Consider the following 12,500-nt stretch of genomic DNA (forward strand, 5'->3'; position numbering starts at 1 on the left):
GTGTGTGTGTGTGTGTGTTACCTGAGGCCGTTGCAGATGCTCATAGCAGCAGCAGAACCCTCCATGTCCTGAATGAAGCCCTGGTAGTGACAGTGGTCCTGCACACAACACACAGACGTCAGATGCAGCGGCTCAGACACACCAGCAGGGGGCAGACATGAGCTCTGTGATGTATTTATATCACATCAGCAGTAAACCTGATGTATTTATTGTAAGTTTAATAACGACCTCATGAAAATAAATCACAGAATTTATTTGATGTCAATAAAGTTATTTGTTGTAAAAGTCCAGAGGCTGTCAATCATTAACCTGTCGTCAAATATCAGAGAGAGAGCAGACTTTAGTCCTCCAGAACCACACTGTGTTAAAGACCCTGTGTGTGTGTGTGTGTGTGTGTGTGTGTGTGTGTGTGTGTGTGTGTGTGTGTGTGTGTGTGTGTGTGTGTGTGTGTTACCTGAACAGGTGGTCTGGATGTGTTGAGTGATCCGTTCTGACTGTAGGTGAACACAGTGAAGTCTGCAGAAAGCAGCAGTCTGAAAACAACAACAACAACAAGTCACTTTGGCCTCATTTCCTGTCCGCCTAGACTGGATCCTACAAAATAAAGCTTCCTGTCCGCCTAGACTGGATCCTACAAAATAAAGCTTCCTGTCCGCCTAGACTGGATCCTACAAAATAAAGCTTCCTGTCCGCCTAGACTGGATCCTACAAAATAAAGCTTCCTGTCCGCCTAGACTGGATCCTACAAAATAAAGCTTCCTGTCCGCCTAGACTGGATCCTACAAAAGCAGGAAGCTGAGCTCAACGTTTACTTGAAGAATTCAAACTGAATTTAAGGAAGTCAGCAGATTGCTGACATTATCAACGGACAGATCTGATTGGCTAATCAGCAGAGAGTGATATAATGTCATCAGACTAGAGATTAGATTCATTAAAGGACAAACAACATGTTCTGTGATGTTTTCTTTGTGTTTTGATACAAAACCCCAATAGATTAATTTATATAAACACTATTGTGTTTGTATTCAAGGAACCAACGGCTTTCGGTTCAGTAATCACTCGACAGGTTCATTAAACAACACGTTCTGTCCTTTAGAAAGAATTATAGCGTCAGAGAGCCTGGAGTTTTGTATTAATTAATTTACCATAAAGCATGAGCGTCATAAACATCGGGGACAAGTTCAGAACATGTGACGGAGGGTTGTGGGACAGAGGACATCCTGCAGATTAAAGTACACATTCAGACCTCAGAGCAGTACATCAGTTAACTAGTACATCAGTACATCAGTTAACTAGTACATCAGTTAACTAGTACATCAGTACATCAGTTAACTAGTACATCAGTACATCAGTTAACTAGTACATCAGTACATCAGTACATCAGTTAACTAGTACATCAGTACATCAGTTAACTAGTACATCAGTACACTAGTACATCAGTACATCAGTACATCAGTAAACTAGTACATCAGTACATCAGTACATCAGTTAACTAGTACATCAGTACATCAGTTAACTAGTACATCAGTACATCAGTACATCAGTTAACTAGTACATCAGTACATCAGTTAACTAGTACATCAGTACATCAGTTAACTAGTACATCAGTACATCAGTAAACTAGTACATCAGTACATCAGTACATCAGTTAACTAGTACATCAGTACATCAGTTAACTAGTACATCAGTAAACTAGTACATCAGTACATCAGTACATCAGTTAACTAGTACATCAGTACATCAGTACATCAGTAAACTAGTACATCAGTACATCAGTTAACTAGTACATCAGTACATCAGTAAACTAGTACATCAGTACATCAGTTAACTAGTACATCAGTTAACTAGTACATCAGTACATCAGTTAACTAGTACATCAGTACACTAGTACATCAGTTAACTAGTACATCAGTACATCAGTTAACTAGTACATCAGTACATCAGTACATCAGTTAACTAGTACATCAGTACACTAGTACATCAGTAAACTAGTACATCAGTACATCAGTAAACTAGTACATCAGTACATCAGTTAACTAGTACATCAGTACATCAGTTAACTAGTACATCAGTACATCAGTACATCAGTAAACTAGTACATCAGTACATCAGTTAACTAGTACATCAGTACATCAGTTAACTAGTACATCAGTACATCAGTAAACTAGTACATCAGTACATCAGTACATCAGTAAACTAGTACATCAGTACATCAGTAAACTAGTACATCAGTACATCAGTACATCAGTTAACTAGTACATCAGTACATCAGTTAACTAGTACATCAGTAAACTAGTACATCAGTACATCAGTACATCAGTTAACTAGTACATCAGTACATCAGTACATCAGTAAACTAGTACATCAGTACATCAGTTAACTAGTACATCAGTACATCAGTAAACTAGTACATCAGTACATCAGTTAACTAGTACATCAGTTAACTAGTACATCAGTACATCAGTTAACTAGTACATCAGTACACTAGTACATCAGTTAACTAGTACATCAGTACATCAGTTAACTAGTACAGCAGTACATCAGTACATCAGTTAACTAGTACATCAGTTAACTAGTACATCAGTACATCAGTACATCAGTTAACTAGTACATCAGTACACTAGTACATCAGTAAACTAGTACATCAGTACATCAGTAAACTAGTACATCAGTACATCAGTAAACTAGTACATCAGTACATTAGTACATCAGTAAACTAGTACATCAGTACATCAGTTAACTAGTACATCAGTTAACTAGTACATCAGTACATCAGTTAACTAGTACATCAGTACACTAGTACATCAGTTAACTAGTACATCAGTACATCAGTTAACTAGTACAGCAGTACATCAGTACATCAGTTAACTAGTACATCAGTACATCAGTTAACTAGTACATCAGTACATCAGTACATTAGTACATCAGTTAACTAGTACATCAGTTAACTAGTACATCAGTACACTAGTACATCAGTTAACTAGTACATCAGTACATTAGTACATCAGTTAACTAGTACATCAGTACATCAGTTAACTAGTACATCAGTACATCAGTTAACTAGTACAGCAGTAAACTAGTACATCAGTTAACTAGTACATCAGTACATCAGTTAACTAGTACATCAGTACACTAGTACATCAGTTAACTAGTACATCAGTTAACTAGTACATCAGTACACTAGTACATCAGTACATCAGTACATCAGTTAACTAGTACATCAGTACATCAGTTAACTAGTACATCAGTACATCAGTAAACTAGTACATCAGTAAACTAGTACATCAGTACACTAGTACATCAGTACATCAGTACATCAGTTAACTAGTACATCAGTACATCAGTTAACTAGTACATCAGTACATCAGTAAACTAGTACATCAGTAAACTAGTACATCAGTTAACTAGTACATCAGTACATCAGTACATCAGTAAACTAGTACATCAGTACACTAGTACATCAGTACATCAGTACATCAGTTAACTAGTACATCAGTACATCAGTACATCAGTTAACTAGTACATCAGTACATCAGCTAACTAGTACATCAGTACATCAGTTAACTAGTACATCAGTACATCAGTTAACTAGTACATCAGTACATCAGTTAACTAGTACATCAGTACATCAGTACATTAGTACATCAGTTAACTAGTACATCAGTACACTAGTACATCAGTACATCAGTTAACTAGTACATCAGTACACTAGTACATCAGTACATCAGTACATCAGTAAACTAGTACATCAGTACATCAGTACATCAGTTAACTAGTACATCAGTACATCAGTACACTAGTACATCAGTACACTAGTACATCAGTAAACTAGTACATCAGTACATCAGTACATCAGTTAACTAGTACATCAGTACATCAGTTAACTAGTACATCAGTACACTAGTACATCAGTACATCAGTAAACTAGTACATCAGTACATCAGTCAACTAGTACATCAGTACACTAGTACATCAGTACATCAGTTAACTAGTACATCAGTACACTAGTACATCAGTACATCAGTAAACTAGTACATCAGTAAACTAGTACATCAGTACATCAGTTAACTAGTACATCAGTACATCAGTTAACTAGTACATCAGTACATCAGTAAACTAGTACATCAGTACATCAGTTAACTAGTACATCAGTACATCAGTAAACTAGTACATCAGTACATCAGTAAACTAGTACATCAGTTAACTAGTACATCAGTACATCAGTACATCAGTTAACTAGTACATCAGTACATTAGTACATCAGTTAACTAGTACATCAGTACATCAGTAAACTAGTACATCAGTAAACTAGTACATCAGTACATCAGTAAACTAGTACATCAGTACATCAGTAAACTAGTACATCAGTAAACTAGTACATCAGTACATCAGTAAACTAGTACATCAGTACATCAGTAAACTAGTACATCAGTACATCAGTAAACTAGTACATCAGTAAACTAGTACATCAGTACATCAGTAAACTAGTACATCAGTACATCAGTTAACTAGTACATCAGTACATCAGTAAACTAGTACATCAGTAAACTAGTACATCAGTACATCAGTAAACTAGTACATCAGTACATCAGTAAACTAGTACATCAGTAAACTAGTACATCAGTACATCAGTAAACAAGTACATCAGTACATCAGTACATTAGTACATTAGTACATCAGTTAACTAGTACATCAGTACATCAGTAAACTAGTACATCAGTACATCAGTACATTAGTACATCAGTAAACTAGTACATCAGTAAACTAGTACATCAGTACATCAGTAAACTAGTACACCAGTAAACTAGTACATCAGTTAACTAGTACATCAGTACATCAGTACATTAGTTAACTAGTACATCAGTACATTAGTACATCAGTTAACTAGTACATCAGTTAACTAGTACATCAGTACATCAGTAAACTAGTACATCAGTAAACTAGTACATCAGTACATCAGTAAACTAGTACATCAGTAAACTAGTACATCAGTAAACTAGTACATCAGTACATCAGTACATTAGTACATCAGTAAACTAGTACATCAGTACATCAGTAAACTAGTACATCAGTACATCAGTAAACTAGTACATCAGTTAACTAGTACATCAGTAAACTAGTACATCAGTACATCAGTAAACTAGTACATCAGTAAACTAGTACATCAGTACATCAGTAAACTAGTACATCAGTACATCAGTACATCAGTACATTAGTACATCAGTTAACTAGTACATCAGTACATCAGTAAACTAGTACATCAGTTAACTAGTACATCAGTAAACTAGTACATCAGTACATCAGTACATCAGTTAACTAGTACATCAGTACATCAGTAAACTAGTACATCAGTTAACTAGTACATCAGTACATCAGTAAACTAGTACATCAGTTAACTAGTACATCAGTAAACTAGTACATCAGTAAACTAGTACATCAGTAAACTAGTACATCAGTACATCAGTAAACTAGTACATCAGTACATCAGTACATCAGTTAACTAGTACATCAGTACATCAGTAAACTAGTACATCAGTAAACTAGTACATCAGTACATCAGTACATTAGTACATCAGTTAACTAGTACATCAGTACATCAGTAAACTAGTACATCAGTACATCAGTACATTAGTTAACTAGTACATCAGTACATTAGTACATCAGTTAACTAGTACATCAGTACATCAGTAAACTAGTACATCAGTACATCAGTAAACTAGTACATCAGTAAACTAGTACATCAGTACATCAGTAAACTAGTACATAAGTACATCAGTACACTAGTACATCAGTTAACTAGTACATCAGTACATTAGTACATCAGTTAACTAGTACATCAGTACATCAGTAAACTAGTACATCAGTAAACTAGTACATCAGTACATCAGTAAACTAGTATATCAGTACACTAGTACATCAGTTAACTTGTACATCAGTACATTAGTACATCAGTTAACTTGTACATCAGTACATCAGTAAACTAGTACATCAGTAAACTACTACATCAGTACATCAGTACATTAGTTAACTAGTACATCAGTACATTAGTACATCAGTTAACTAGAACATCAGTAAACTAGTACATCAGTAAACTAGTACATCAGTACATCAGTACATTAGTTAACTAGTACATCAGTACATTAGTACATCAGTTAACTAGTACATCAGTACATTAGTTAACTAGTACATCAGTACATTAGTACATCAGTTAACTAGTACATCAGTACATTAGTACATCAGTTAACTAGTACATCAGTACACTAGTACATCAGTACATCAGTAAACTAGTACATCAGTACATCAGTAAACTAGTACATCAGTACATTAGTACATCAGTTAACTAGTACATCAGTTAACTAGTACATCAGTTAACTAGTACAGCAGTACATCAGTACATCAGTTAACTAGTACATCAGTACACTAGTACATCAGTACATCAGTTAACTAGTACATCAGTTAACTAGTACATCAGTACATCAGTAAACTAGTACATCAGTACATCAGTTAACTAGTACATCAGTACATCAGTACATCAGTTAACTAGTACATCAGTACATCAGTTAACTAGTACATCAGTACATCAGTACATCAGTTAACTAGTACATCAGTACATCAGTACATTAGTACATCAGTTAACTAGTACATCAGTACACTAGTACATCAGTACACTAGTACATCAGTACATCAGTAAACTAGTACATCAGTACATCAGTTAACTAGTACATCAGTACACTAGTACATCAGTTAACTAGTACATCAGTACACTAGTACATCAGTACATCAGTAAACTAGTACATCAGTACATCAGTTAACTAGTACATCAGTACATCAGTTAACTAGTACATCAGTACACTAGTACATCAGTACATCAGTACATCAGTAAACTAGTACATCAGTACATCAGTAAACTAGTACATCAGTTAACTAGTACATCAGTACATCAGTTAACTAGTACATCAGTTAACTAGTACATCAGTACATCAGTTAACTAGTACATCAGTAAACTAGTACATCAGTACATCAGTAAACTAGTACATCAGTTAACTAGTACATCAGTACATTAGTACATCAGTTAACTAGTACATCAGTACATCAGTTAACTAGTACATCAGTACATCAGTAAACTAGTACATCAGTTAACTAGTACATCAGTACATCAGTTAACTAGTACATCAGTACATTAGTACATCAGTTAACTAGTACATCAGTACATCAGTAAACTAGTACATCAGTAAACTAGTACATCAGTACATCAGTACATCAGTTAACTAGTACATCAGTAAACTAGTACATCAGTACATTAGTACATCAGTTAACTAGTACATCAGTACATCAGTAAACTAGTACATCAGTAAACTAGTACATCAGTTAACTAGTACATCAGTACATTAGTTAACTAGTACATCAGTACATTAGTACATCAGTTAACTAGTACATCAGTACATCAGTAAACTAGTACATCAGTAAACTAGTACATCAGTAAACTAGTACATCAGTACATCAGTAAACTAGTACATCAGCAAACTAGTACATCAGTAAACTAGTACATCAGTACATTAGTACATCAGTTAACTAGTACATCAGTACATCAGTAAACTAGTACATCAGTAAACTAGTACATCAGTACATCAGTAAACTAGTACATCAGTACATCAGTACACTAGTACATCAGTTAACTTGTACATCAGTACATCAGTAAACTAGTACATCAGTAAACTAGTACATCAGTAAACTAGTACATCAGTACATTAGTTAACTAGTACATCAGTACATTAGTACATCAGTTAACTAGTACATCAGTAAACTAGTACATCAGTACATCAGTACATTAGTTAACTAGTACATCAGTACATCAGTACATTAGTTAACTAGTACATCAGTACATCAGTACATTAGTTAACTAGTACATCAGTACATTAGTACATCAGTTAACTAGTACATCAGTACATTAGTACATCAGTTAACTAGTACATCAGTACACTAGTACATCAGTAAACTAGTACATCAGTACATTAGTACATCAGTTAACTAGTACATCAGTAAACTAGTACATCAGTACATCAGTACATCAGTAAACTAGTACATCAGTACATCAGTACATTAGTACATCAGTTAACTAGTACATCAGTACATTAGTACATCAGTTAACTAGTACATCAGTACACTAGTACATCAGTAAACTAGTACATCAGTACATTAGTACATCAGTTAACTAGTACATCAGTACATTAGTACATCAGTTAACTAGTACATCAGTACATCAGTAAACTAGTACATCAGTACATTAGTACATCAGTTAACTAGTACATCAGTACATTAGTACATCAGTAAACTAGTACATCAGTACATCAGTAAACTAGTACATCAGTACATTAGTACATCAGTTAACTAGTACATCAGTACATTAGTACATCAGTTAACTAGTACATCAGTACACTAGTACATCAGTAAACTAGTACATCAGTACATCAGTACATTAGTACATCAGTTAACTAGTACATCAGTACATTAGTACATCAGTTAACTAGTACATCAGTTAACTAGTACATCAGTACATCAGTAAACTAGTACATCAGTAAACTAGTACATCAGTACATTAGTACATCAGTTAACTAGTACATCAGTACATTAGTACATCAGTTAACTAGTACATCAGTAAACTAGTACATCAGTACATTAGTACATCAGTAAACTAGTACATCAGTAAACTAGTACATCAGTACATTAGTTAACTAGTACATCAGTAAACTAGTACATCAGTAAACTAGTACATCAGTACATTAGTTAACTAGTACATCAGTACACTAGTACATCAGTTAACTTGTACATCAGTACATTAGTACATCAGTTAACTTGTACATCAGTACATCAGTAAACTAGTACATCAGTACATCAGTACATTAGTACATCAGTTAACTAGTACATCAGTTAACTAGTACATCACTAAACTAGTACATCAGTACATTAGTACATCAGTTAACTAGTACATCAGTAAACTAGTACATCAGTTAACTAGTACATCAGTAAACTAGTACATCAGTACATTAGTTAACTAGTACATCAGTACATTAGTACATCAGTAAACTAGTACATCAGTACATCAGTAAACTAGTACATCAGTACATTAGTACATCAGTAAACTAGTACATCAGTACATTAGTACATCAGTTAACTAGTACATCAGTACATTAGTACATCAGTTAACTAGTACATCAGTACATCAGTAAACTAGTACATCAGTAAACTAGTACATCAGTACATCAGTACATTAGTACATCAGTTAACTATTACATCAGTACATTAGTACATCAGTTAACTAGTACATCAGTACATCAGTAAACTAGTACATCAGTACATTAGTACATCAGTTAACTAGTACATCAGTACATTAGTACATCAGTTAACTAGTACATCAGTACATCAGTAAACTAGTACATCAGTACACTGATACTGGATCGTAGTATCACTACTTACTCATTTCTCTCCAAGTGAACGACGTGATCGCTTCCATCCACACTGATGACATAAGAGACCTGAAGACAGAAAACAAGTTGGTTTAAAACTTCATGTGTTGAAGCTGCATTCTCTCTCCTGACCACCAGGGGGTGACTCCTTTGGTTGTATAGAAGTATATGCTTCATGTGTTGAAGCTGCATTCTCTCTCCTGACCACCAGGGGGTGACTCCTTTGGTTGTATAGAAGTATATGCTTCATGTGTTAAAGCTGCATTCTCTCTCCTGACCACCAGGGGGCGACTCCTCTGGTTGTATAGAAGTATATGCTTCATGTGTTGAAGCTGCATTCTCTCTCCTGACCACCAGGGGGTGACTCCTTTGGTTGTATAGAAGTATATGCTTCATGTGTTAAAGCTGCATTCTCTCTCCTGACCACCAGGGGGCGACTCCTTTGGTTGTATAGAAGTCTTCTAGTCTTCTCTGAAGCTTCAGAGAGAAGCTGCCAGCAAAAGTCCAAAGAACTGAAACTAAACTCCAAAGTCACCTGGCACTGCCTGTGTGTGTGTGTGTGTGTGTGTGTGTGTGTGTGTGTGTGTGTGTGTGTGTGTGTGTGTGTGTGTGTGTGTGTGTGTGTGTGTGTGTGTGTGCAAGGTGAATCAGGACATGACTACACACAGCGGGGGTCAAAGGTCACATCTGCTCTGATCCAACAGACATTTACTCATCAGCTCCTTTCACTTCAATATCTTCCATGTTATGGTGGAATATTGTTTGTTGTATTTACATGCATTTTATATTTTAAGGGTCTGGGATTTTTGACTAGTTTGTTTCGATGAAAAATACATTTTATTATGTTATTTGAATGTTGCTTCACAATAAAAACAGCTTACTGTTTAAATGAAACAGAGATATTTATTTATTCATCACAGCTTCAGAGACGACCAGCAGAAATGTCCTAAAAGGCCACCGTACCTTTTTAAACTGATTTGTATTTTTCTTATTTAAATCATAATAACTTTTGTTTACGTGTTTTATTTAATTTACAAAACTTAAAACTTAATTCAGTTCCTTTTCACTCCTGACAACTGAGTTTGGAGTGACACACGGCTAGCTAGACACACGGCTAGCTAGACACATGGCTAGCTAGACACATGGCTAGACACTAGCTAGACACACGGCTAGCTAGACACACGGCTAGCTAGACACATGGCTAGACACTAGCTAGACACACGGCTAGACACTAGCTAGACACACGGCTAGCTAGACACACGGCTAGACACTAGCTAGACACACGGCTAGGTAGACACATGGCTAGACACTAGCTAGACACACGGCTAGACACTAGCTAGACACACGGCTAGACACTAGCTAGACACACGGCTAGCTAGACACACGGCTAGACACTAGCTAGACACACGGCTAGCTAGACACACGGCTAGACACTAGCTAGACACACGGCTAGCTAGACACATGGCTAGACACTAGCTAGACACATGGCTAGCTAGACACACTGCTGGCTATACACACGGCTAGACACTAGCTAGACACACGGCTAGCTAGACACACGGCTAGCTAGACACTAGCTAGACACACGGCTAGCTAGACACTAGCTAGACACACGGCTAGACACTAGCTACACACACGGCTAGCTAGACACACGGCTAGACCCTAGCTAGACACACGGCTAGCTAGACACTAGCTAGCCGTGTGTCTAGCTAGCGTCTAGCTAGCCGTGTGTCTAGCTAGCGTCTAGCTAGCCGTGTCCATCCATTTCCAGTCTTTGTGCTAAGCTACGCTAACCAGCGTCTTCTTCGCCTTCAATCTGAACCTCTGACTCTCAGAGAGAAGAGGATTCTCCTAAATGTGAAGCTTTTAAAATGTTAACCGTCTAACGACACAACTGTGTGTTATAACACGTTTATAACACAATAGTGTGTTTAAAAACATTTATTACGCATTTATAAACTGGTTATAAATGCTGCTTGAGCATAGAAAACACACCAGAGAGCAGGAGAGAGACACACACACACACACACACACACACTATTGGAGATGTGTATTCATAATAAGATTATGTATCTCTTAATGTACGACTACTCTGAGGGGTTCGTTATCATTATGGGATGTTGTGGTGGTGGAGAGATAACGAGCTGCTGACTCAGCGCAGGCCGAGGTCACGCAGACAGGAAGCCGTCTCTCTGCTGAGTGTGTTTCCTAAAGGTCAGAGGTCGCTCAGAGACCAGGGCCTTCAGCTCAGTACCTGATTGGGGGGTCTGCCGTCCACGTCCCGCCTCAGCCGGCCTCCTATTGGCCGAGGGACGGTCAGCTGATAGGAGGAGAGGTGTTCTGTCTGCTGGGAGTCTGCAGGAGGAAACACACAGCCGTCAACACGGAGACCCGCTGAAGTCCATGAGAAAGCATTCACACACACACACACACACACACACACACACACACACACACACACACACAGTAAAGTGTGTTCAGTTTGTCTCCATCTGTTCACAACAGACTACATGGTTAGTAACCTTGTGTGTGTGTGTGTGTGTGTGTTTAGTAAGCTGTAACCATGGCAACAGCTGCAGTCTTTGGTTTAACGTCCTCTGTTTGGTTTCATCCGCGTCTTCGTCTGTAGGGAGTCCAGTGGAGGATGCTCTTGTGTTTTTAGTGGGTCAGTTAGCCTAGCTTAGCTTAAAGGCTGGGAGCGGGGGGAAACTGCTAGCATGAGGGTTAAACACTGTATACCCTGTTTGTTTAGTCTGAACACAAAACAGAGTGATGTGCAGGGACTGTCTGTTCTATTGGTTCTATTGTTTCTGTCTGTTCTATTGGTTCTATTGTTTCTATTGTTTCTGTCTGTTCTATTGGTTCTATTGTTTCTGTCTGTTCTATTGGTTCTATTGTTTCTGTCTGTTCTATTGTTTCTGTCTGTTCTATTGGTTCTATTGTTTCTATTGTTTCTGTCTGTTCTATTGGTTCTATTGTTTCTGTCTGTTCTATTGGTTCTATTGTTTCTATTGTTTCTGTCTGTTCTATTGTTTCTAT

The 12,500-nt window shown here is 36.8% G+C and overlaps 1 protein-coding gene across 1 annotated transcript in view; it reads right to left on the reverse strand.

Annotated features, from left to right (window-relative positions):
* Nucleotides 1-12,500, reverse strand: part of LOC306739976 (disintegrin and metalloproteinase domain-containing protein 9-like) — a gene marked incomplete at its 5' end in the record, with an annotated part of 43,683 nt that overhangs the window by 27,772 nt on the left and 3,411 nt on the right. The window contains 4 exons of the mRNA XM_079222076.1: nt 22-98; nt 455-533; nt 9,475-9,533; nt 11,716-11,816. Of these exons, the coding sequence (XP_079078202.1) occupies nt 22-98; nt 455-533; nt 9,475-9,533; nt 11,716-11,816 (316 nt within the window). The remainder of the gene's footprint in view (nt 1-21; nt 99-454; nt 534-9,474; nt 9,534-11,715; nt 11,817-12,500) is intronic.

The sequence above is a fragment of the Taurulus bubalis genome (assembly GCF_910589615.1).
Source record: "Taurulus bubalis genome assembly, chromosome: 8".
Classification (NCBI taxonomy): domain Eukaryota; kingdom Metazoa; phylum Chordata; class Actinopteri; order Perciformes; family Cottidae; genus Taurulus; species Taurulus bubalis.